Raw genomic sequence first — 26,568 nt, 5'->3', positions numbered from 1 at the left:
AGGTCCAATGATATAAACTTCCTGCTTCAAAATTATCTAAATTAAAATCTTCCATCAAAATTTCAAGTTTATTTATTTTTCAAACAGTAGCTTAATAATAACAGTTATTTCATAAAATTCATCATTTTCTAAATTAATTGAAACAAAAGCAGTGTAAACAAGTAATATTCGTAGCCACTTTAACAGAGTTTACCGTGATTTTTTAATCCCAAAAGGACACCTCCTCTAGCTGGTTTACGATGCACAGCTGCATCAGATAAAATTGCGATCAGCGGAGCAAAACCCTACCATCTCCTAGCAATGGGACAAGTAGACCAGTCCTGGTTTCAGGCTATTTCTGTCACTCGTCAGTACTGGACACCTTGTCTGTCAATGATGTCTACTGGTCCCATCACTAGGAGATGATAAGGGTTCACTCCTCTGCTCCTAGTTTTATCGGATGCAGCTGGGCATTGTTAACCAGCCAAAGGAGATGTCCTCTTGGGGTTAAAAAATCACAGAGTCCACTCAACTGGACAGCCATGTTAAAATGGCTACGAATATTACCTGTGAGTACAGCTACTGTGTTGATCTCTTAGGGAGATTTTAGAACTATCATTTTTGCTTGTTGCAAGAGCAGTGTATTTCAACAGAAATATGGTAGCAAATGTACATGGAACAATGTAGACTGGTGTGTGTGTGTGTGTGTGTGTATGCGTTTTCTTTTTATTCTTGAACAAGAATAGTATTGACAGTGACTTTGACGTTTCAGCCAGCTTAGCAATCATCAGAAAACACTGTCAATACTATTTTTATAAAAGAACAATAAATTTATATTCTAGAAAAGTCTGGAGTAACTCTTAAGATTAATGTAAAATTGTTTTTATTATGACTGAACATAAAATAAACAGTAATAATATGTATGTATATATATAACATTATCATTGTTTTAACGTCCACTTTTCCATGCTTGCATGGGTCAGCTGAAGTTTACTGAAGTAGATTTTCTATGGCTGGGCGCCCTTCCTGTCAATAACCTTCACCTTTTTTCAAGCAAGATAATGTTTACCCATGGTTAGACATGTTTACGCAGAATAATGCCCCTTTGCTCTCAAAGGACTTTTGTCTTGCAAGTTATTTGGTGACCCTGTCAGCGCTGGTGCCATGCAAAAAGTATCCAGTCCACACTGTAAAGTGGTTGGTACTTGGAAGGGCATCCAGCTGTAAAAACCATGCCAAAACTGACCTTGCATGAGCTCATGCCATGTAAAAAGCACTCAATCCACTCTGTGGGTGGTTGATGTTAGGAAGGGCATCCAGCCATAAAAACCATACCAAAATAGACACAGAAGTCTGGTGCAGCCTTCTGTCAAACCATTGGAAGACGAACATTAAACAATGACAATCATGACGATACATAACACTGCTTTTATGACTGCGACACTCATAACTACCATACAATATCAAGACAAGGTGTCACATACACACACATACTCATATTCACCTATACATACATATGTATGTATGAGTATGTGAGTGTGTGTGTGTGTGTGGTGTGTGTGTGTGTGTATATATATATATATATATACTACGTTTATTCATACATTGATAACTTGATTCGTCTTACCCATCTCATTCGCTACGAAAATTTAACCTTTTAGGCTACTTTCAAGCCTTCGCCATAACTTGATTTATCTTTCCTATCTCTCTCTCTACGAAATTTAACCTTAGGCTACCTCAAGCCGTAATCCTATCTTTTCCCATCTTTCCGCCATTGGCGGTGCGCCCGCCCCCCCACCCCCACCACCAATACCGGTGAACACTGTTCTCACCCCCACCACCAATACCGGTGAACACTGTTCTCACCCCCACCACCAATACCGGTGAACACTGTTCTCACCCCCACCACCAATACCGGTGAACACTGTTCTCACCCCCACCACCAATACCGGTGAACACTGTTCTCACCCCCACCACCAATACCGGTGAACACTGTTCTCACCCCCACCACCAATACCGGTGAACACTGTTCTCACCCCCACCACCAATACCATTATACCCTGTTCTCACCATCTACACCGGATACGCCCTACTCCCTCCTCCTCCCCCCACTACCCCTTCTCCTCATATGCTTTCACTGTGAAAAGACAAGCTGCTAGCGCCATAGCTCAACTGCACACCGATCTTTGCTTCCTCCTGACACTGCCTCAATCCGCCCATCCCCTTTTAGTACCCTTCCGCCTCGTAATATCCTACGTTTTTATTTCTTACGAACCTACACCAATCCTTCCTGCCATCGTTCCTCCTTACCCCAACCTTCCCCACTGGTTGCTCCCCTATACTACCCGCCTCAACTGGACCCCCCCTCCCCAACTCAACTCTAGAATATCTGTATTTCTTTCCTCTACCTAATTACGTTACTCAGTGACGATAACGAATGTCCACTGCTAACACCAGCTCCTGCCCACGGCGTGGTCAGGTTGGAAGAGAGATCAAAAGTAAAATACCACGAAAACTATCACCACCACAACAACCCTCCTCTTCTCAGGCGCCGAATCCCCCCCGTCCCCCCCACATCTCCTTCCCAGTTTTCAGAGTTGGCACTATCAATGTTGGTACATTGACAGGCAAGTCTAGTGAGATTGTAGAGATGCTAGAGAGAAGACAGGTTGATGTATGCTGCATACAAGAGGTAAGATGGAGAGATGCTTCGGCTAGGGTCCTCACGGGCAAGGCACTTAGGTACAAACTCTACTGGCAAGGTAACGCGGAAGGTGTAGGGGGTGTAGGCATTCTCCTTGCGGAGGAATGGGTGGATAAGGTCATAGAGGTTGTCAGGGTTTGTGATAGAGTGCTTAAGCTCAGGTTGGTCCTACAGAGTGGCACAGCTATGATTATCTCAGCCTATGCCCCACAAGCAGGACTACCAAATGATCAGAAGGACAACTTTTATGATACCCTTCTGCAGGCTACTTCAAAGACTAGTAACAAGGACCTCATCTTTGTAGGTGGAGATTTTAATGGGCATGTTGGGCGGGAATCGGGTATCTTCACTGGGGTACATGGTGGCTATGGTATTGGCACCAGAAATGATGAGGGAACTAGACTGCTGGAATTCTGTGATGCATGTAACCTTTCAATCTGCAACACTAACTTCAAGAAGCCAGTCTGCCACCTTATAACTTATCAGTCAGGAGACTCCGCTAGCCAAATAGACTTCATCCTCACCAGACAACGGGATGCAGGGTTGCTCTTGAATACAAAGACCCTCCGGGTGAAGAATGTATCCCTCAGCATAGACTAATCATCAGTGACTTTAAGCTTGAGGCCAGAAGGACTCCAAGAAACAAACCAATCCAGAAAAGAAGGATTTGGAGGCTAAAGAACCCTTCGCATGGTCAGAAATTTAGGGACATACTCATCAAGAAATTTGATGAGAGGGAGGAGGAGCTCAGAGTCAGACATAGAAGGTAGCTGGGAATTCCTACGGGACAGCTTGTTGAGTGCCACAGACCAAGTCTGTGGATGGTGCAAAGTCCCTTCCAGACCTAGAATTACGTGGTGGTGGAATAGTGCAGTAGATAAAGCCATCTGTGAAAAGAGACGGTCCTGGAAAGCCTGGAAGGATGGGGGCAGCAGGGAACTGTACCAGATAGCCAAAAGGGAGGCTGGGCGGCAGGTATACATTGCCAAAGATGTAGCAGAAAAGAAGTTTGCCAATGTCCAGCGTCGCGAGGATCAAAGAGCTGAAGTATTTCGGATTGCCAGACAGTGTGTCAGAGAAAATAGCGATGTTATAGGAGAGAAATGTGTCCACATGGATGATGGGGCACTTGCTTTTACTACTAGTGAAAAGAAAGGGGCTTGGAGAAGCCATTATGAAAGACTGCTGAATGAGGAGAATGAATGGGAGGAGGAGAGCCTGCCAAATGTTGACCCAGTAGAGGGACCAGCTACCCGAATAGACAGCTCCCTTGTAGATAAGGCAATTAAGGATATGAAACCAGGCAAAGCCCCTGGCCTATCAGGAATCACTGCTGAGATGCTTAAAACAGCTGGCTATGTGGGCTATGCCATAGTCACCCGCATTGTAAACCAGGTAGTTCACAATGGAGTCATACCCAATGACTGGTGCAGCAGCACCATAGTCAACTGCTACAAGGGTAAGGGTGATGCTCTAGATAGAAATAACTACAGAGGTATCAAACTGTTGGACCAGGTGATGAAGGTCTCAGAGAAGGTCATAACCAATCTCATTAGGGAGAGAATTTGTTTGGATGAAATGCAGTTCGGTTTTGTACCAGGTAGAAGCACCACTGATGCTATATTCCTGGTCCGACAACTGCAGGAGAAGTACCTAGCTAAAGATAAACCCCTCTACATAGCTTTTGTAGACTTGGAGAAAGCCTTTGACAGGGTTCCCCGTTCCCTTATCTGGTGGTCGATGCGGAAACTGGAGATTGAAGAATGGCTAATAAGGGCTGTACAGGCTCTATACAGAGAGGCTGTCAGCAAGGTTAGGATTGGCAACGAATATAGTGAAGAATTCCGGGTAGAAGTAGGTGTGCACCAGGGCTCAGCCCTCAGTCCCCTTTTATTCATCATAGTCCTTCAGGCAATAACAGAGGAATTCAAAACGGGATGCCCCTGGGAGCTCCTCTATGCCGATGACCTAGCTCTCATAGCAGAATCACTACCGGAACTAGAAGAGAAATTTCGGGTGTGGAAGCAAGGGTTGGAATCAAAGGGCCTTAGAATAAATGTAGCAAAGACCAAAGTATTAGTAAGCAGCAAGAGGTACTCAGCACACATCCCCTCGGGTAGGTGGCCCTGCTCAACCTGTAGGAAAGGTACAGGTAGAAACTCCATAAGATGCACCCAATGTAAGTTATGGACACATAAGAGGTGCAGCAACATTAAAGGGAAATTAACAGATAAGATAGCTTTCATGTGCGGCAGATGCACAGGGACAATAGACACAACAGACACTCAGAAAACAGATTCCATCACACTCCAGGGAGAGAAACTAGAAGTAGTTGATAGTTTCCGCTACCTGGGTGACCAAGTTAGTAGCGGAGGTGGATGCACAGAGAGTATCACCACTAGAATACGAATAGCCTGGGCAAAGTTCAGAAAGCTCCTACCCCTACTGGCAACAAAAGGTCTCTCCCTCAGAGCAAAAGGTAGATTGTATGATGCATGTGTGCGAACTGCCATGCTTCACGGTAATGAAACATGGGCTGTGACTGCAGAAGACATGCGTAGACTTGAAAGAAATGAAGCTAGCATGATCCGCTGGATGTGTAGTGTCAGTGTGCACGCAAAACAGAGTGTAAGTATCCTGAGAGAAATGCTGGATATAAGAAGCATCAGATGTGGTGTGCAAGAGCGACGCTTGCGATGGTATGGTCATGTGCTGCGGATGGATGAAGAGAGATGTGTGAAGAAGTGCCACTCCCAAACAGTTGAAGGTATCAGGGGGAGAGGTAGACCCAGGAAGACATGGGATGAGGTGGTCAAGCATGACCTCAGAGCATTGGGCCTCACTGAGGCAATGGCGAAGGACCGAGATCTCTGGAGATATGCTGTGACTACAAAGACCCGGGCTGCTTTCTGCAGCAATTCCACATACCCCCTACCCATTCTAAGTACCCCGGACCTCGTTGCCCCCGTGCCGCTGACACGTTAAAATGCTCGAACCGATCGTGACGATGCCGGACCCTCCGGCCCCTGTGCAGGTGGCACGTAAAAAGCACCCAATCCACTCACGGAGTGGTTGGCGTTAGGAAGGGCATCCAGCCGTAGAAACTCTGCCAGATTCAGACTGGAGCCTGGAGCGGCCCCTGGCTTCCCAGACCCGGTCGAACCGTCCAACCCGTGCTAGCGCGGAAAGCGGACGTTAAACGATGATGATGATGATATATATATATATATATGTATGTACTAGCAGTACCACCTGGCGTTGCTCGGGTTTGTTTCGACCCTTTAGAATTGGAATTTTTGAAAAGTAAAAATTTTGCATTCTGTAGCTTGTGATTCTCTTTAAGTGAACATTTTTCTGGTTAAAATACACCAAAAAATGGCAACACAGCAATAAAAAAAATCGTTAAAAAATAGGGATTTTCATAGAAAAATAGCACCTTTTTGATGTAAATAATTTTTGGTCTTAACATGGTCCAATTTGAATTTTTTCTTCTATGGAATGAAGAGCAAGCCTTCTATCATACTCTCAATTTTGGTCAGCTTGCACCGCAGGGTCTCGGAGGAGATAGTGCTAGTTGAAGGCTACCAAACCTGCCATACACAGACAACTTCAGCTTTATATATAGAGAGATGTCAAGACAAGGAGTCACATACACACACATACTCATATTCACCTATACATACATATGTATGTACAAGTGTGTGTATGTATATATGATGGGCTTCTTTCAATTTCTGTCTACCAAATCCTCTCACAAGAGCTCTAACAGAGGACATCAGCCCAAAGTGTCATGCAGTAGGCTAGAACCTGTAACCACGTGGTTGGGAAGAAACCGTTTTAATCACAAATCCACATATATGCCTATGTATGTATCTATAAGAAGTAGATGGAGATAGCTAGAACATGGTTGATTATATGTCTCCTTGCTCATGGTAGACCTACAGCTAAACAACACAAAATATTTGAGCATTTACAATATCCAGGCTAACTTCACCCATTTCTTTACCCTACAACTATAGAAAAAAAAATTACAAGTTACCTTGATCTTTGCATTTGTAAATGAAATAAAAAGTTGTCCAATTAATTATGTTAATGACAGTATGTCAAACTACATGTAGACATACAAATACATACATACCCAGTACTATGCACACACACACACATTGAGTATTTTATAAGAAAATGAAATAATTTAATTGATCAAGATTGTGTAAAACAAAAGGACCTCATCCCGAATTTAATCAGAAAACCATCATTTCTTAATAGCCTAGTTCAGAAGGTTCACGCTGGCAAAAATGTTAGCATGCCAGGCGAAATGCATAGTGGTATTTCATGTCTTTATGTTCTGAGTTCAAATTCTGCCGAGGTCAACTTTGCTTTCCATCCTTTCGGGGGTTGATAAATTAAGTACCAGTTGTGTACTGGGGTTGATCTAACTGATTGGTCCCCTCCCCTAAAATTTCAGGCCTTATGCCAAGAGTAGAAAAGAATACTCTAGTGCAGTATAACTATACCATAGTCTGTGAAGAAGAACCCTCAATTTGATATCTATAAAGAAATGAGGGATTTTTTTTCTTCATTTGAATTTTACCAAAATATTACTCGATTAACTAGCTTAGGATTTACAATTTTAAGTAGATATAAAACCCAAATTTCTCCTTTCAAAAACTATATATGCAATAAACAAAAAAAGATGTTTACAACAATTGAAACATCAAACTAATCCAATCCACTTATATTAATATATTTACTTGTAAATCTAAGGGAGCTTGAAGCAAGTGAGCAGCTACTAATCTTCCAGGTTATGTCCTTTTATTTCACATTTTCTGCACTATTTAAACATGGTATATTGTCATGGCTAAGTGGCTCAGGTATTGAGTTCACACGTATTTGGTCATGGGCTTGATTTGTGGACTAGGTAGCATGTTGTATCCTTAGGCCAGGTGCTTCATTTCACATTGCTTCAGTTTAATAAGTTGAAATGGGTACCAGCTGTGTACTGTTGCAGCCTTCTCTCCTAGCCATCACATCCTCGATAATCAGTTGGGTCAATGGATAGAGAGGTTTAGAGGGTGTCTATGTCTGCTTGCAACTACATAGGCACCCAAAACAATTAGTGAAAACATGGTACATGCTATTAGATCATAGTTGCTTATGTGTCAATAGTATGAACAGTATTTATATTGTCATTAAACAAATAGTATTACTTCATATTTGGATTTGTTTTGCAAGGTTCTTTATATGAGTCTGTGTGTTATGTGAGTTTGTGTATTTAGGAAAATAAAAATAAGAAATAAGTGGAAATTTTACCAGTGAGTGTGTTACATTATAAGGCCCAAAAAGAAAATGACTCTCCCCAAACACAACAGAAATAGTATAAAACAAGGTTCATCCAGAATAAATACAAAACACTTAACAAATCATCAGCCACTTTAAAGTGGAATGATAATTTTAAGACTAGGAAAAATTTTTATTTGAAATTCATATAATACAAGTAACAATACAAGAAACTAACAACAGATCATGCATGTTCCCCTGTGTAAGTTGCCACCATTCCAATAAGCTAAGAGAGCTTCATGATTCAAATTTTCTTGAGGAATTGTTTTCTTCTTGGGACAGCCATTTCAAATATAAACATTATAGAGAAATAAAATTTTCATTACACTCTAAAAATATTAATTTGTTTTTAGTATACTATATATGCACAAAACAATGCCCAACTATCTTAGGTAATCAAAGGAATTAAATTAAAAAATAATTCATTGCTGTAATTTTAAAATATTGATCATATGTAGTTTTTTAAACTTGTTCTGACTGGATTAACAGAAGTGGGGAGGAAGAAATATTGGCATAAGCAATTAAGTGAAGATGTAAGTAAATAGAAATTTTTTTTTGTATCTATTAAATGTAAAAGCTAAAAGATGAAAATACAATCAAAACATAAAAATATATATATAAACACATACACACATGCGCACCTGTACGTGCACATACATACACACACAAGCACACGCATGCACAAACACACCAAAGAAAGATTAGAAAAAAATGGTTTAGAAAGAAGGTAGTAACAGCTTTTAAAGATTGATTGAGTCACAATCAATTTTAATAAAATATTCAGAATATGTATGGATGAAAAATAGAAACTTCTACGTAGATAAAGACAGTGACAAATATAATCATGAGGTCGAGCCATGAGAAATTTCTCTGTCTAGAGTAATAAAATCAATAATGTAACCTACATCAAAATATACTAAATATGATACAAATAGGTATCATTTGTTTGTTGTACTTTTAAACTGAAAGAACTTGACTTGTAATAAAAAATATACTAAGAAATAAAATTAGAGAGAAATGGTTTAAGATCCATAAAGTAGCTAGGTCATTTTATCTTTAATGTAAGCTAGGTAACTACCATATACTCAAGATAATATTGACTAGACTGAACCGAATAAGTGAAAATAACTGTTTATGTTCCTTCATATTATACTCTTTTACTTGTTTCAGTCATTTGACTGTGGCCATGCTGGAGCACCGCCTTAAGTCGAGCAAATCGACCCCAGGTCTTATTCTTTGAAAGCCTAGTACTTATTCTATCGGTCTCTTTTTGCAGAGCCACTAAGTTACGGTGACATAAACACACCAGCATTGGTTGTCAAGCGATGTTGGGGGGGACAAACATCGACACACACATATAAATATACATGTATACGATGGGCTTCTTTCAGTTTCCATCTACCAAATCCACTAACAAGGCTTTGGTAAGCCCGAAGCTATAGTAGAAGACACTTGCCCAAGGTGCCAAGCAGTGGGACTGAACCCGGAACCATGTGGTTGGTAAGCAAGCTACTTACCACACAGCCACTCCTACGCCTATTGAAAATTATAATTCAGAAATTAAAAAGCAAAAAGCTAATGTAAAGAAAGAAATGGTCAATATGATATAAAAGCAGTAGTAGAGAAAGAGACAAGAAATATTTAAAAAATTGAAAAATTTTGACAAAAAACAAAAAAAAAAGAGTTTATAGAAGGGAGGTAAAACTCAAAATCAAGAGGGGAGATGATATTTTAGGAAATATGTTTTCGTAAAATGCCCAAAGTATTTACAGATGATGATAAATAATTGTCAAAGAGAGCAAGAAACTGTGCACATAAGAGTCAATGTGTGTGAGAGAGAGAGAGAGAGAGAGAGAGACAGACAGAGAGAGAGAGAGAGAGAGAGAGATAGCAAATGAAACAAATGTGTGTGTGTGTGTCTGTATACATGAGAATAAAGGAAGGTATATGTTTGCATGAGTGAATGAAATAAAATGTGTGTGTGTGTGCATCAATGAACAAAAATTAGTTCGTGCATGAACAAAAGCAAATAAGATGGAAACAGAAGCAAATGTGAGTAAGTGATGAATGTGAGAGCGTACATGAATGTGAGTGAGGGTAAAGATGTGTGCACACATTTGATTGGAAAGGAGTGCACAAGAAGGAGTGTATGTGTACACACATGAATGAAAATTAGTATGTATGTATGTATATGAGTGAAAAAAAAATATGCGAGTGAATAAAAATGATAGAGAATAACTGTAATTGACTGTAAAAAATTAAGTGCATAATATCCAATGAGAGAATACATGTGGTTGAGTGAGTGCATATAGCTGAGAGAGAAAGTAAGAGTGTGAGTAGGAATTTGAGTGTGAGAGAACACTTTAGACAATATGATTTCAAACATGCATAGAAGTCAACTCAAAGAGTGATTCATACTAAAAACTCTGAGTATTTAATATAGAGACAACATCAATAATGAGAAACAAATGGCAACAGAATATAAGAGAAACAAATTTAGATATTTACATGTTGTCAATTTTGAAAACAAATACACCAAAGAGAGAAACAACACTAAGTTTCAGTAAAGTTGAAACGTTACAACAACAATAAATAAAGGAAGAATTATGATGCCTTTCAAACTATAATGATCAAATTAAACTATCTTCCCAGTTCTCTTCCATTATCCTCTGCCCTTGATGGAACAGTAGTAGTACCCTTCACTTCTAATTTACTATTCGATACTCTATTAACTTCAGAACAACTATTCAACTCTAACAGCAACCCAACATATTGAAATATGAGTTCAAGAAACATAAATCTCTCAGATTTAGCAGCAGAATCGGTTTTTTTCTTCTTTCAGATAAGAACTGCAGAAAAAAAGAAATAAAGATTTCCAAGACCGACACCTACAATTACATTTTACTCCTCTATTTTCAGTTGGTTATTTATTTAAATCTAGTGTGTGTGTGTACATGTATTAGTTCATTTTATGTCCACTTCTCCATGGGTTAGATGAATAAATCAGTGAGGCATTGTTTTACTGCTAGATGCCCTTCCCATCACTAACCATTATCTTTTCTGTCAAGTAAGGAATCTCTAAGGTGCAAAGTAAGTGGACAATTTGTTGACAAGTAACAATGACAACACTGCTTGCAGCTTGCAACTTTCATTGAGCATAAATGTAAACAGATGCAGACATACACACACACACACGTACATTGTGAACATCTTTCAGCTTCCATTTACCAAATTTGCTAACAAGTAGAAAAACTTGCCCAAGGTGATGTGTAGTGGGACTGAACTCAAAACCCCTTAAACCTTGTCATTAAAAAGCAAACCTCTAAACCATACAGCCATGTCTGCTCGTGTGTGTGTGAGGCTTCAATATGGCCTTGACCATGATGGTCAAAATAAGCTAAATATTAAAAAAACTGGCAATAAAGGCACTTCCTTATGAAACAGGAGAAGAGAAGTAGATGTTGTGATAGGGCTGATTTCATAAGCCAAACTTACCTTCTTGTTCTGAATGCAGAAGAGATAAAACAAAAAGGTCAGCAATCATGAAAGCAATACATACACAAAGTTAATCTTTGCAACGACACAAAGTATACCAAGAATATAGGGAAAAAAACAAAACAGAATGTAATGTAGAAGGAAAGAACTCTATAATATAAGTAAAAATAGCACTGTTATTACAAGGTCTAGGTCATTAGTGTACAAACAAGGAATCATTACACCTAACTGGAATTTCACATGAAACAGATTATTATGAAATGAAACTCAGGTGGAAACAATATATCTAAACAAATATAAGATAGGAAAACCTAAGCTGTATCATCATAAACAGATCTTAAGCTATATAAAACAAGTGAACAGTAGAGAAAGGGACAATTTAGCATTTTAATTGATATTTTAAACACAGTTTAGATTTCAAAGATATAAAAGTTTTGCATGTTCAATATTAAGAAATTTCTTGTCAAAACAATAACTTTGATTGGGAACATCACAGCAGTTTGAACTAATTATCTTACATGACAGAATGAGGTTCTTATCATTTGTAATGAATCAGTATACCATACTTCAACTATTTTACTTAAAACGTCTGATATTAAATGTGGGAGTAAATATGTGGCTGTGGGAGTAAATAAGTATGCAAGTGAATGAGTATGACTCAATGAGTTTGAAAATGAACGACTGAACAAGAGCAAAAGTGAATGAGAGAGAGAGTGAATGAGAGAGAGAGAGAGTGAATGTGAGAGAGAGAGAGAGAGAGCGAATGTGAGAGAGAGAGAGAGAGCGAATGTGAGAGAGAGAGTGAATGTGAGAGAGAGAGAGAGAGTGAATGTGAGAGAGAGAGAGAGTGAATGTGTGTGTGTGAGAGAGAGTATCAAGGGACATTTTTCAAACACACATACACACTGAAGCTCATAAAAAACAACTGTCTTAAATAAACCACTTTGCTAATTATTTAAATATCTACAGCAAAGCAGTGGCCTATTTTGATGATATCAATAGCTTATAAATTGAGGAAGGATACCAAACAAATCTGGTTTGAATTTCAGCATTTCAAATGTTGACAGCATTGTCTGCAAGTCAAGGTCTTGGCAATGTGATATCCTAAAGTTTCCTATTGGTTACACCCTTCTAAGTGCTCAAACAGCTTTTCATGAAGAAACTATACAACTTGGCAATTAATAAACTTCTTGGATTCTAAAACCCATACATTAAGAAGAATAAAGTAAAATGAGAAACAAAAAAAAACAAACGTTTTATTGTTTGGAGGTAATCTTCAGAATATATTTATTTTGTGACAGATGTAAATGATGTATACCTTCTTAGGCAATAATTAGCATCATTATCATTTAACAGCCATTTTCCATGCTGGAATTGGTTGGACAGTTTGATAGGAGCAAATAAGCCAGAGAACTGCAACAAGCTCTACAGTCAGCTTTGACACGGTTTATACAGCTGGATGCCCTTCCTAACACCAACCACTTTACAGAACGTATGGATGTTTTTGTTTTTTTTTCCATGGCACCAAACTGCACTGCAGATAACTTCCAAGACAAAGAGAGGGTGAGTGGTATTGAGGGAGGTGGTTTTGTGCCAAGTGATGAGAAATTTAAACTATGACAGTAGGACAGAAACAGATGTTTTGCTGTAGAGGAAATATATGGCTATCCCAATCAGAGAGAGAGAGAAAGATGGTGGTAAAGATGTGCTAGGGCATACCCTCAAGATACAAGGAGGTGAATGTAAGTGGAGTGGTACAGAGGACTGGACAGGGTAAGTAAGCAAAGAGTGCAAGTGGAGTGAAAATCAGGGGGAAAGGGGAACATTTGGTTGAAAAAAAAAAACTGGTTGCTTACAAGTTCTACAAGTCCAAGCAATAAAAATAATCAAATCATCAGTGTCTATGAGATATACATATATATATATAATCATCATCATTTAACGTCCACTTTCCATGCTGGCATGGGTTAGATGGTTTGACTGAGGACTGGCAAGCCAAGAGGCTGCACCAGGTTCCAATCTGATCTGGCAAAGCTTCAACAGCTGGATACCCTTCCTAATGCCAACCACTCCAAGAGTATAGTGGGTGCTTTTTACGTGCCACTAGCATGCAGGAACATCAGGTGGCACTGGCATCGACCACGCTTGAATTGTGCTTTTTACATACAACCAGCATAGGGGCCAGTCAGGCGGCACTGGCAATGACCATATATACATATATATATATAAAATTGAGGGAATAAAATTTTAACACTTTTAACTAAGGTGCAGCAAGCATGGCTGAGTGGTTAAGAAGCTTACTTTGTAACCAAGTGGTTTTAGGTTCAATCACACTGCAAGGCAACTTGGACAAATGCCTTCTCCTATATATAGCCAAGGCCAACCAATGCCTTGTGAGTAAATCTAGCACACAGAGATCATGTGGAAGCTCATTATGTGTGTATGTATGTGTGTGTCTATGTCCCCCTCGGGCACCCACTTTATTAGTAATATTAATGAATTTATTGTATACAGTGCTCAGGTGCACTACAGCTCATCAGAAAAAGTAACTAAAACTGCATGAACAGTACACAGAATGTGCACAGGAAGTGAATAGTGAATAAGTTTACCCCAAAAAAAAAAACGGTGGGGGGGGGGGCATCAGGCGTAGTGATGGCGAATTTCAGGAAGCATGGAAGTTTCGAAGGATGCAGTGACCTGATGGCTAACAACTGATGCAGTTAGTTTATTCCATGCTTCATCAATTCTGAGCATGAAAAAATATATCTGAGCTTGACAACTGGTTTTCATTTGTTTTTATCCTGCTAGCTTAGTAATTCTGCAAAAGCAACCAATAAAATAAGCAACAAAATTTAAAACTAAATAAGTACAAGCAGGTTGATTTGTTTGATTAAAGCCCTTCAGTCCAACAACTGAAACAAGTAAAAGATAAAAAGTTAAAAGATGAATAAGCATTTTTTTTTTGTTTTAGTCACACAACAATGTACTACTAAGACAGCTAAAGCTAGTTATTTTTAAGTTTGTTCTGGCATTGTTTAGTTCTCTTTCACGAACACATAAATAATTTGGCCATCAATAACAATCCTACCAACAAAAGTTATCAAAATAAAGGATAAAAGATAAAGGTAGCAACTAGAGATTTATGTAATTACACTTAATATTCAATATAAATCTTGATGTAATCATTTAACATGACTTCAAAATTTTTGTACTGTTCACTTAACTTCAAAAACTAAAATATTTAGATATTACTATGGCATTACTACCTCAAATATGAAAGAAGGTATGGCCAGGTGGTTAAGAGATTTGCAATTATGAAGTCCCAAGTTTGATCCAGTGTGCAGTATCTTGGGCAAGTGTCTTTTATCATAGATTAGGGTTGATTTAAGCTTTGTGAGTGAAACTGGGTGTAGGCAGAAAATATGTGGAAGCCTGCCAAATGGACTGTACATGTACTTCAAAGGTTCAGCCTTGTCATTGAATGAGAATTACACTAAATATATACATGTGGAAACAATCATTTATATGTTTATTTAAGAGGTAGTTCAGTTGATTAAGCAACTGATTAATAGAATTCTCATCAGCAAAGCCAATAAAGAATCCAGACTTAGGAGAGTTTGTATATAAGCTGTACTTTCAACTAAAAATACTAAATTTTTCCACAAATAGGTACAGGTGTGACTGCGTGGTAAGAAGTTTGCTTCCCAACCACATGGTATCAGATTCAGTCCCACTGTAAGGCACTTTGGCCAAGTGTCTTCTACTATAACCTCAGGTAAACCAAGGCCTTATGAGTGGATTTGGTAGACAAAGAAACAATTGTGTGTGAGTGTGTGTGTGTCCCACCACTGCCTGTATATATATGTGTGTTTGTGTTTATTCACCCACTACTTCTTGACAAAAGAAACAGAGAGTAAGTGCCAAACATGAAAAAAAAAAATGCTGGGGTTGATTTCTTTGACTAAACCCTTCAAGGTGGTACCCTAGCATAGTTGCAGTCCAATGACTGAAACAAGTAAGAGAAAAATGCTGTGTTTCCACAAATGAAAATTATAAGTACAAAATCGTCATACAGATGAGACAACGGACAGTTTGAAAGCCAACAGAATAAGAGTAGAACAAATTTAACAAACAAGATTTGAAATATGAACTAAAACTATTAAAGACCTCATACTCATTACTCTAAGAGGGAGATTAGAAGAGAGGATTTTGAAAGAAGCTGAGTTTAGGGGAAGAGAGTGAGAGAAGCGAAAGTATGATGGGAGGAACAGGTTTATTATATGCTGATTGTAGTTGGATATCTTCAATTAATTGTGATTAAGCAGACACTGGCAAGTGACATATTGCTATGGAATCCAAAGCATAGCTATACTCAAGCTGGTTGTTTGAAAATACATATGTAGATCAAATCACCAGGAACACTGCATGCCTCTCTGAAGATTTCCTTCAATTAATGCAGGTCTAAGATGGATGTCTGTGTGTGAGTTAAAAATGTCCAAGCAGGCTTGACCAGATGAAGTAGATATATCATGATAGTGAAATGAATATGTCAGGAAGGTCAATTGTATGAATTTGAACCATCTATGTTTCGGATTGAGTATTCCTTACTTTGGATTGAGTATTTCACTGGAAGTCAAGAAGTTATTCAAAAACTGAGCTAACCCAAACAATGGACTATTCAAAGCATATACTATTATAAAAAATTAATAGTATGTTCTTCCTGAGAGAGCTCTTCCATTTACTTTTGTAAATTTTTGTGTTGCTTATAAATTATCATTAAATGTGACAAGGGTGTTAGAAACACCTACATTGCCAGAAATAAGAGCTAAAATCCTCTAACGCTGTAGTCAACATACATAAATGTAAACATATACACTAACAGGGACCTGTTTGTGTATATGTTTACATTTATGACTACGGCGTTAGAGCATTTTAGCTCTTATTTCTAGCAATGTAGGTGTTTCTAACACCCTAGTCACATTTAGTGACAGTTATACACACACACACACAATCTTTTTATTCTTATTTATAGCCATTGCCAAATATGATACTATTCAGTAATTTATTCAAGATTTTGTACCATTATCCTCCTTTAGATGACACCAATCTGTTACATATTTTGTTTGTAGCAGGAGTTGAATTCACCATTGTTAGCTGTCAAAACACTTGTTAGTCACTAACAGTGTTCCCAATGACTGCAACACTGAATTGTTACATTCAAATGCAATAAAAATGGGCTGGGCCTTTAAATGTTAACAACCATTTCCCACTTGTATACACCAGTGACAGGATATGAAGAGTGAATTAGTCCGTTAACAGGCAGCAGCAATTTTTGATTCTCCAATAGGTAAATCTTTTTTTACATATATGCTCCATTGTTTTTAAAATAATAATTACCACATTTGATTGCATATAAGATGCAATTTTTTTTCAAAAACAAATCTCAAAAAAACAACCCCAGGTCTTATATGCTAAGTTGGGCCTTCAAATAAGCTCACTACTATAGGCTAATTTTAATCCAGATGGTCTCTTATACTAATCCTAACTCAATAATAATGATAATAATAATAATAATCCTTTCTACTAAAGGCACAAGGCCTGAACATCGATCCCAATGTTTCACTGGTACTTAATTTATCAACACCGAAAGGATGAAAGGCAAAGTCAACCTCAGCAAAATTCAAACTCAGAACATAAGGACAAATGACATGCCACTAAGCATTTTGTCAACATGCTAACAACTCTGCCAGCTTGCCACCTTAAACTCCATACTAATAATTATTTTTATTTTAAATTAGCTAAGGTACTTTTTGTAATGTTCTGCTCAATTGCTTTAGATTTTGCATGCATTAATGCATTAAAAATCTTTTTTTTTTCAAATATGCGTTGCTGCAAATAAGGTGTGTAATATACTTATGCGTCTTTCATGCCATCAAATACTGTAGCTATTATAAAAATATTATTGTAAATGATGAAGACTTTTGAACCGATAATTTTAAGTAGAATGCATATAATTATTTCTTATATAAGCTTTTATTGTTTATAATAAGATATTTGTTAAAGAAATACTCCTTGAACATGACTTCCTTCTACTGTAGTAAATCTACTTCCTTTTTTTATCAACTGAAGACTTTTCAACTACACAGCCAATGTGTCAATTATTTATACTGCTAATATACTGTATTTTTGCATAAATTACAGTGATAAACAGGTCTTCAAGATTAAATTAAAAAGAATAGTAAAAGAGAAAGTTTCCCACAGATAATAACACATTTAAATTAGTGTTCAGTTGAAACTTAACGAAAATAAACTTTCACAGAACATTCTCTCATGATACAGTTTAAAAAGCAGGCAGATAATCTAATAACTTTTCTATTTTATGAACATTAAATATGAAAATATTAATTTTAAACTACCTAGCACAAATCCAAAAATAAGAAGAAGGATATTGCTAACTTAAATAATCTTAAGATATTACTCATGCAAAATTTAATCACTTCTTAGGAATTAAAAGTCAACAAGAGAGGGCAATGAACCCAAAACCAAGAAAGACTAAACTAAGTGTTTTGTTGATAATGACACTACATGCAAAGAAAATCTATCAACCCTAAAATATTAAATTTTTTCCGATTCTAAAATATCAATGCAATACAACCATTCTGCATTTGATCAGCACAACATATTTGCACAGTAATATCAACCCATATATATATTTCTAATAAAAATTTCAGTTTAAACATGTTCATAATCATTATTGATTTATAATGTACATACCTTTTTTTTTCCTTTTAAATATATCCATTACAGTCTTAGAATATTAACGAATAAAAAGATATTTAAATGCGTTTCAGCATGTTCAGTGATATTTACAAAACCAAGTACTTTTTACTTTAGAATAAATGTTTATTGTAGACAAAAGCTGATACTTCACATTGCCTAGTTATATTAGGAGATAACAAAAGTCAAATATTATGACATAATAACAACATGAAAGGTGTCTAAAGCAGCTGTAGGTCACCTTAAATTTCACTCATGTTTTAAAGCATAAATTAATACTCCAAAACTGAAGAGAGAAAAAAATCCTGTTGGATATAAACAGCAGTCAGCAACAGACAAGCCACTACAACAAGCTTTGTGTCTGTAACCAGTAGTTACAAGGTAATTCCGGTTACTCTAGAGCCAATTCAGCCTTTCATATTACAGATGATGAAAATTGATTAGAGCTGAGAGTATAGATTTCCTCAGGAAACCAAGGGAGCTATTCTAAAACTATATTTGTTTCTTTAATGTAGACTCTATTCACAACAGAGTTAATTTAAAGGAGCAATTTGTGGATTTGGAACAGCTTTAAATTCTGAAAGTTTTCTCATGATAGTAAATGGGAATGTGCCAATGTTTTATGCCAATTAACTAACATCTTACCAGCTTATAGACCTCTGCTTATATCTTTTTATATAGCCAAACATGGTATATGTACCTCACATGTATGCATAAACATATAAACATAAATTACACTCTCATCAACTTATGTCACTAACTAAACTATTCTCACCCCAACCGTAGCGTTCAAACACTTTGTTAAGCTACAAAGCAAAAGAACAGGACCAAGAGTAAATATACTCAGTAATTTCCTGGACTTTTGTTTCTTGTGAATTTTATTAACACTTAAGTTTCCGTTTTCATATGAAGCCAAAGTTATTAATTATGGATACAAAAACACTTCAGAGTGATAAGACTACCAAAAAAAAGAGTGTGTAGCTTGCTCTATGTATTACGATAGAGAGAAATTACTAAAGCATCAAGGCAAAGATGGATCTTCATGGTTTGAGTCATTGCATGTCAAAATCTTTAAAAGAATTTTTTAATGTAGCATATAGATGTAATTTGTGACATTGAATCTGAACTTGTTATTCAATTATTCTGGTTTTATAGATGGCGACGTGACAGTAGCATACATAACCAGTGAGTCACGTCACCTGTCATCAGCACCCCACAGTTAAACAAAGATATGAGCTCTACATAACCATGCCAACGTACTGAATGTTGGTGGAGATCAGCAACCAGTTGAGTCAACTCCAGTACATGACTGGTACTTTATCAACTCTGGAAGGAATGAATGTGGATCTCACAAGATTTGAACACAGACTGCAAAGTTCAAGAATAAATACCACAAGGCATTTTGTCTGCTACTGTAATGATTCTGTTAATTCACTGTTTCCATGAATAAACCCAACACCATGTCAGTATGTATGTATGTATATATATATATATATCAGGCCCTCGAGCAAAACTTTTAAAATGCAATGAACTTGATAGCATTTTGTAAAAAAAACCATCAGGTGATTATGGCACAACAGAAACAGTCACACATTACTAATGAGAAGTCTTTATATTAGAGCTATAATGGTAGAGAACCTTACTGCACTAAATAAAATCAGAACCACACAATGAGTTTAATTATCTAAATGGAATACAACTCTATCTTGCAATAAAAAAAAATACCTTGTCATTGATAAAAATAAAGATTTAACTGCTTTCTCAATAACTAAACTAATATATTTAGCTAGTGAAAGTATATTTTCCAATTAGGCTTCCATAAACAGGAGGGTAATGTTAATTAATGATAACTGTGAAGCAGAATATGATATACATCCATCCTTAACAAAATCATCTGTCTGTTTTATATCTTGCACAATCTAACTAGGAATGCAAAATGTCACTCAAATCCATCCCAAAGAATGAATTAATGAATAAAATGCTCACTGAATACAACAGAGATGTAAGAATAAATGACATTTTGAAGAAAAAGTGATTGTATGAAATCATTATCATCATCATCATTTAACGTCTGCTTTCCATGCTGGCAAGGGTTGGCCAGTTTGACTGAGGACTGCACCAGCCGCAATCTGATCTGGCAAAGTTTCTACAGCTGGATTCCCTTCCTAATGCCAACCACTCCAAGAGGGTAGTGGGTGCGTTTATGTGCCTCCGGCACAATGGCCAGTCAGGCAGTTCTGGCAACAACCACACTCAAAAGGTGCTTTTTACATGCTACCTGCACAGGAGCCAGTCCGGTGGCACTGGCAACAACCACACTCAAATGTTGTTTTTCACGTGCCACCAACACATGCCGGCAAGGCAACGCTGGTAACGATTGTGCTCGAACGGTACTTTTCACGTGTCACCAGCATGGGAACCAATCTGAGGCCCTGGCAACGATCACGCTCAGATGCGCTTTTAACATTCCACTGGCACAAGTGCCAATCAGGTGGTACTGTTATCGGCCACATCAGCGATTTTGATTTGCTTAGACTTGCCTCAATACGTCTTCGCAAGTAAAGTTCATTGTCCAATGAATAAGGGGCACTCATAAGTCGGCCGGTTACACCCCAAGTTCAGATGTGCTTTTAACGTTCCACTGGCACAATCAGGTAGTACTGTCATTAGCCACGTCAGCGATTTTGATTTTGATTTCACTTGCTTCAATAGATCTTCGCAAGCAAAGTTTATTGGCCAATGAATGAGGGGGTATTCATAAGTGGGCTGGTTACACCCACTGGCATAGGCCATGGGCTATGATCTTACTTCGCTTGCCAGGTCTTCTCAAGCACAGCATATCTTATCTTAAATAAAGACTAAATACCAAAAAGAAACCATTAACAAGATATTTTATCTTTATATTTTACTTGTTTCAGTCATTAGACTGAGGCCACGCTGAGGCACTACTTAGAAGGGTTTTAATCGAATACTTATTCTTTTACAACTGATACTTATTTCTATTGCTCTCTTTCTCTCTCTCTCAACTACTAAATTATAGGGATATAACAAACCAGCACCAGTTATCAAGCAGTGGGGAGACAAACACAGATGCAACACACACAAATTTTATATATATATATAATTAAGAGAAATAACCTCTATTAAGCAATTCAATAGTGAATGATTTTTTGAATAATATTTATTATAGTATATTTAAATTGTTTCTATATAATATAGATAATGTCTTTCACTATTGAATTGCTTAATAGAGGTTATTTCTCTTAATTATATACATATATTATATATTGTGAAATTTGATTTAGAATTGCTAAATTGAATTTTTCCCTGTAAGTTTGGAATTATATTCCCTACTATTATTATATATATATATATATATCGGTTTAAAAGAAGAAAATAATAGGTATATATTAAGTATGTACTTTATATCCATTTAAAAGAAAAGAAAATGGAGATAGGGAAGTTAATAATTGTTTACTATTAACAAATTGGTCATCTTCGCTTCTTACAGCCATTTCAATTAATATTCAATAATTTAATTACAAATTTGTACATTGAATTTACATTTATGTGACATGAGTATAATTTCATCAGTGAAAAAAAAAATGCTGAAATGAATTGATAGGTCCACATATAACATCCAAAGGTACATCTTTTTTTTTCCTCTGATGAAATTATACTCATGTCATATAAATGTAAATTTAATGTATAAATTTGTAATTAGATTATTGAGTATTAATTGAAATGGCTGTCAGAAGCGAAGATGACCAATTTGTTAATAATAAATAATAATTAACTTCCTTATCTCCATTTTCTTTTCTTTTAAATGGATATAAAGTACATACTTAATATATACCTATTGTTTTAAGGGAATTTCATTCACCCGAAATACAAGGTATTGAACCAGTATTTCCTTGGATGCAACCATCCCTTCAGGAGGTTAACAAATCCTCTAATTAAATATATATTTATATATATATATATGAATTCAATTTGAGAATGAACTTGTATTTTGCTTTATAAAGCTTATGTACAGGTACTGGATACCAGATGCAGTTTCACAGTGAAAATTGAAGGTTCATCCAAAAATCCATTAATATCTGTAGAGTATATATAAAAAATGTGTAAACAGGAGATATTGGAATGAGTAAACAGGCTTTATTGCATAATACTACAAGTGTTTCATCACCTTACCAGCCAACCAAATATTAGAAAAGAATGACCTGAATCATGAGGATTCGCACTGAGTGTCAAACATCATGACTGTTGCTGAATGCTCTGTGAACACTAAAGAATGTAAGATGTGACATGGATAGTTGACAAAGAGGCATGGCTGGCAGAAAGGGACACAGAATGTATTCTAACTATGTCTGCATGCCAGAATTTATCCTCATATCTTCGAACATGGCCTTAGGCTCAATTTAGACAACTATGTGAAGCTGCTGGAGACTGTCGTCAAACCCAGGCTGGAGAGGATTACTGCTGGAAGGCTATATGTGTGGTAGCAGGATTTGGCTCCTTGTCATACCCCCAGAAATAGAAGTAGTTGTTGGAGAAATTCTATGACTTCACCAGCCCAAATTTCTGACCTCCTAATCCTTCTAATTGTAATCCCATGGATTACTATGTGTGGGGCACAGTTGAGAAAAACACTCACCACTCTTCTTGCAATACCAAAGCTGGGCTAACCTTCCTGTGATACTGCTACACCTCTTGTGTCCAAAGCTTGCACTGGATACAACATATGGAGTTTCTACCAACACCCTTCATACATACTGAGCAGGGCCATCTCCCTGAAGGGACTTATGACTTGTCAGTTTTCCTACTTACTAGGACTTTGGTTTTTGCTAAATGAACTTGAAGACCCTTTGATTTCAGGCCTTGCTTTCACACCTGAAATTTCTTCTCTAGGTCAGATAATGATTCAGCTATAAAATCAAGGTCATCAGCATAGAGGAGCTCACAAGGGCAGCCGGTCTTGAATTCCTCAGTTAAGGCCCGGAGGACTAAGGTAAACAAGAGGGGGCTGAGAACTGGACCTTGGTGAACTCCTACCTGTACACTGAATTCATTGCTATGCTTGTTGCCAACTTCACCTTACTGGCAGCATTCCTGCACATGGCTTGCACAGCTCTCACTAATCACTCATCTATCTAGCTTCTGCATTCACCACCAGATAAGAGAGCAGGGGACCCTGTCAAAGGTTTTCCTCATGTCAACAAAAGCCAAGTACAGACACTTATTTTTGGCTAAATACTTCTCCTGCAGTTGACTAACCAGGTACATAGCATCAGTTGTGATCCTACCTGGCACAAATTGTGTGTGTGTATGTATATATATATATATATATATATATATATATATATAGTGGACTTCCACACAGTTTCTGCCAACTAAATTCAGTTACAAAGTAGGGACTGAACCCATATGGTTGCAAAACAAGCTTCTTAACCACACAGCCATGCATATGCCTTGGACCTTTTCTATTACTTTTTTTATTGTATACTTTATGTATAATATACTAAATTCAAGAACAAAATACTTTTCTGATAAATCTTAAGCTCCAAAGATACCAAGTAAATGACCTTATAAATTTAATCAGTCAATACACCTTTGTCATGCTGACAGTCTTCTACTGACAAACGCTTGACAGGATACCAACTACTTCTTCCTCTGCAAATTATGTACTAACTACCTACTCTTAGCACATAATTCATGACAATTTCAACCTCCTTTTTCCTACAGATAACAATGACTGTCACTTCATTTTAATAACTCTGTACTATAGCTTGAATCTATTCGATACACCAAACACCATTTGATAAAGGGGAAATAATGCTATTTCCCTATAGTTTCTACTATGCCCAAGTACTTAGTGCCATTTCCTCTAACAAAAGGTCTTGCCTGAAACACCAAATGTCAACATCATCATCATCATCGTTTAATGTCCACTTTCCATGCTAGCATGGGTTGAACGATTTGACTGAGGACTGGCAAACCAGATGGCTGCTCCAGGTTCCAATCTGATCTGGCAGAGTTTCTAGAGCTGGATGCCTTTCCTAAAGCCAACCACTCCAAGAGTGTAGTGGGTGCTTTTACGTGCCACCTGCATGAGGGCCAGTCTGGCAGTACTGGCAACGGCCAAGCTCGAAATGGTGTTTTTTACGTGCCACCTGCACAGGAGTCAGTCCAGCGGCACTGGCAATGACCTTGCTCGAATGTTTTGTTCAAGTGCCAATAAGGCAACGCTGGTAACGATCACACTCAGGTGGTGTTTTTTACGTGCCCACTGGCACGGAAGCCAGACAGCTGCTCTGGCAGTGATCCCGCTCATCCACTTTGAGAACTTATTATAAATAGGTTGCATGTACCATTCATTTATTTACCAATATGCTTTGCAAACTATGTAGAGAGCGCCTCACAACATTAGAATACCTACTGATATTCCTATAAATTAGACAAAGTGTAGTGACTGTATCAGCTGTTGGCACTATTGATAGCAGAGGGAGTGATTTTAATGAAAATTAATATTCACTTCTAGCAATAACATTCAAACGTATTATATGAAACAGCTGTTTCCATAACCTGTAAAGACATCCCTTTCAAAAGCATATGTGGAAGTCAGAGAACATTTTGCTGTGCAGGTGGTTCATAAAATGATAGGAAGTCAAAGGCTTTCAATGGTATGTGCTCCAGATATGAAAAGATTGGCATTATCCTATTTTTAAAATATTTCATTACACACAAGAGAATAGTAAAAAATGTACTCAACTATTCAATTAACTATCATAAAATATATTTACAAAACAAAACCCATGCTAGCATGGAAAACGGACGCTAAAAGATGATGATGATGAAAAAGTCTGAAATGATATTTATCAAATACATCATTTCTCAAGACGGTAGTCCAGTGTAGCCATTTCGGTGTATTCATTTCAAAGAAGTATATATATATATATATATATATATATATACATACATGGAAAAAAAGTCAAGGTAGAAAATGTTAAAATAATTTTATAAAAAACATTTCAGTACTGGTTTCAAGTCATTGAGACTTTCAACTGTAAATTTTGGAAAAATTAAAAGAAAGTTTTTTAAAAGAATATTTACATCAACCAGAGAGAGGTGAAAGGTCAAGTTGACCTCATTATGAGCAGAACTCAGAACAATAAGAGCAAGAATACTTGGCACATAGCAAAATGTCCATTGATCTAAGAATTCTACCAATCAACCAGCTTGCTTCTGTATATCATCAAAGAGCCTATAAGAGTTGTTGATATCACCAATCCGTCTAAGTCTAAGACTGTTAACCTATAATAAGTACATCAGAATATTTGATTACTTTGTTCCTTTCATGGAAAAAGATTTATTCTGAAATATTATTAGATTATTAAACAAACAATATGTGGTAGTGCTATATCATTCCCTGTAATTCATTGATATCACCCTACATATTTTAATTAACTCTTCACCTGCATTGTTCAAAGGTTTTACACATATCACATTTTCACATAGTGCAATACTGGAAACAAATTGCCCTTTATACTTTTATATATATATATATATATATATATATATATACACAAGAGAAAAAGTCATCAGAATTTTGGAAAAAAGAATCTTTTTATTTTTTTCATTATTTTTTTCCAAAATTCCGACAACTTTTTCTCAATATTCAATTTCTGTACACCACACCTAACACCCTATACATACACACACACACACACACACACACACACACACACACACACACACACACACACACAATGCTTTGTAGCATTTATCTCAACTCTATGTTCCAAGTTCAAATTCTACCAAGGTCGACTTTTTAGTATAGGCAGCAGGTTGGTGGTGTAGTTATGCCATCAAGCAGAATGTTTCATGACACTTGTTTTTGTCAATATAATTGACTGCTTCTGCCTCTAGATTTGCTAGCCTTGCACCAAAATTTGAAACTATTATTAAGAAGGTGGCAAGCTTGCAGAATCATTAGCCCGTCAGATAAAATGCTAAGTGGTATTTCTTCCAGCTCTATGTTCCAAGTTCAAATTCCACCAAGGCCAACTCAGCTTTTCATCTTTCCCAGATCGATGAAATAAGTACCAGCTGCATACTGGGGTTGATATGATCAACTTACTCCATCCCCCAAAATTTCAGGCTTGCTTATTTGTATGTTTCCTGGTGGAGAGGTTAAAATACTTTTGAAATGTTTGACTATTTTGCTTATCCTCCTGAGGAATTTTCTTCAAACAGTGTCCCTATCTTGCAGCATA

The 26,568-nt window shown here is 37.0% G+C and overlaps 1 protein-coding gene across 4 annotated transcripts in view; it reads right to left on the bottom strand.

Annotated features, from left to right (window-relative positions):
* Nucleotides 1-26,568, bottom strand: part of LOC115211598 (arfaptin-2) — a 106,088-nt gene that overhangs the window by 28,101 nt on the left and 51,419 nt on the right. For 2 of the 4 annotated variants that reach the window (XM_036502941.1, XM_029780171.2), the window contains exon 3: nucleotides 11,516-11,524. The exons of the other annotated variants lie outside the window; for them this stretch is intronic. In XM_036502941.1, the coding sequence (XP_036358834.1) occupies nucleotides 11,516-11,524 (9 nt within the window). The remainder of the gene's footprint in view (nucleotides 1-11,515; nucleotides 11,525-26,568) is intronic. 4 annotated transcript variants of the gene reach the window in all.

This window comes from Octopus sinensis, linkage group LG5 (assembly GCF_006345805.1).
Source record: "Octopus sinensis linkage group LG5, ASM634580v1, whole genome shotgun sequence".
Taxonomy (NCBI): domain Eukaryota; kingdom Metazoa; phylum Mollusca; class Cephalopoda; order Octopoda; family Octopodidae; genus Octopus; species Octopus sinensis.
This window is presented reverse-complemented; position numbering and strand designations above follow the sequence as displayed.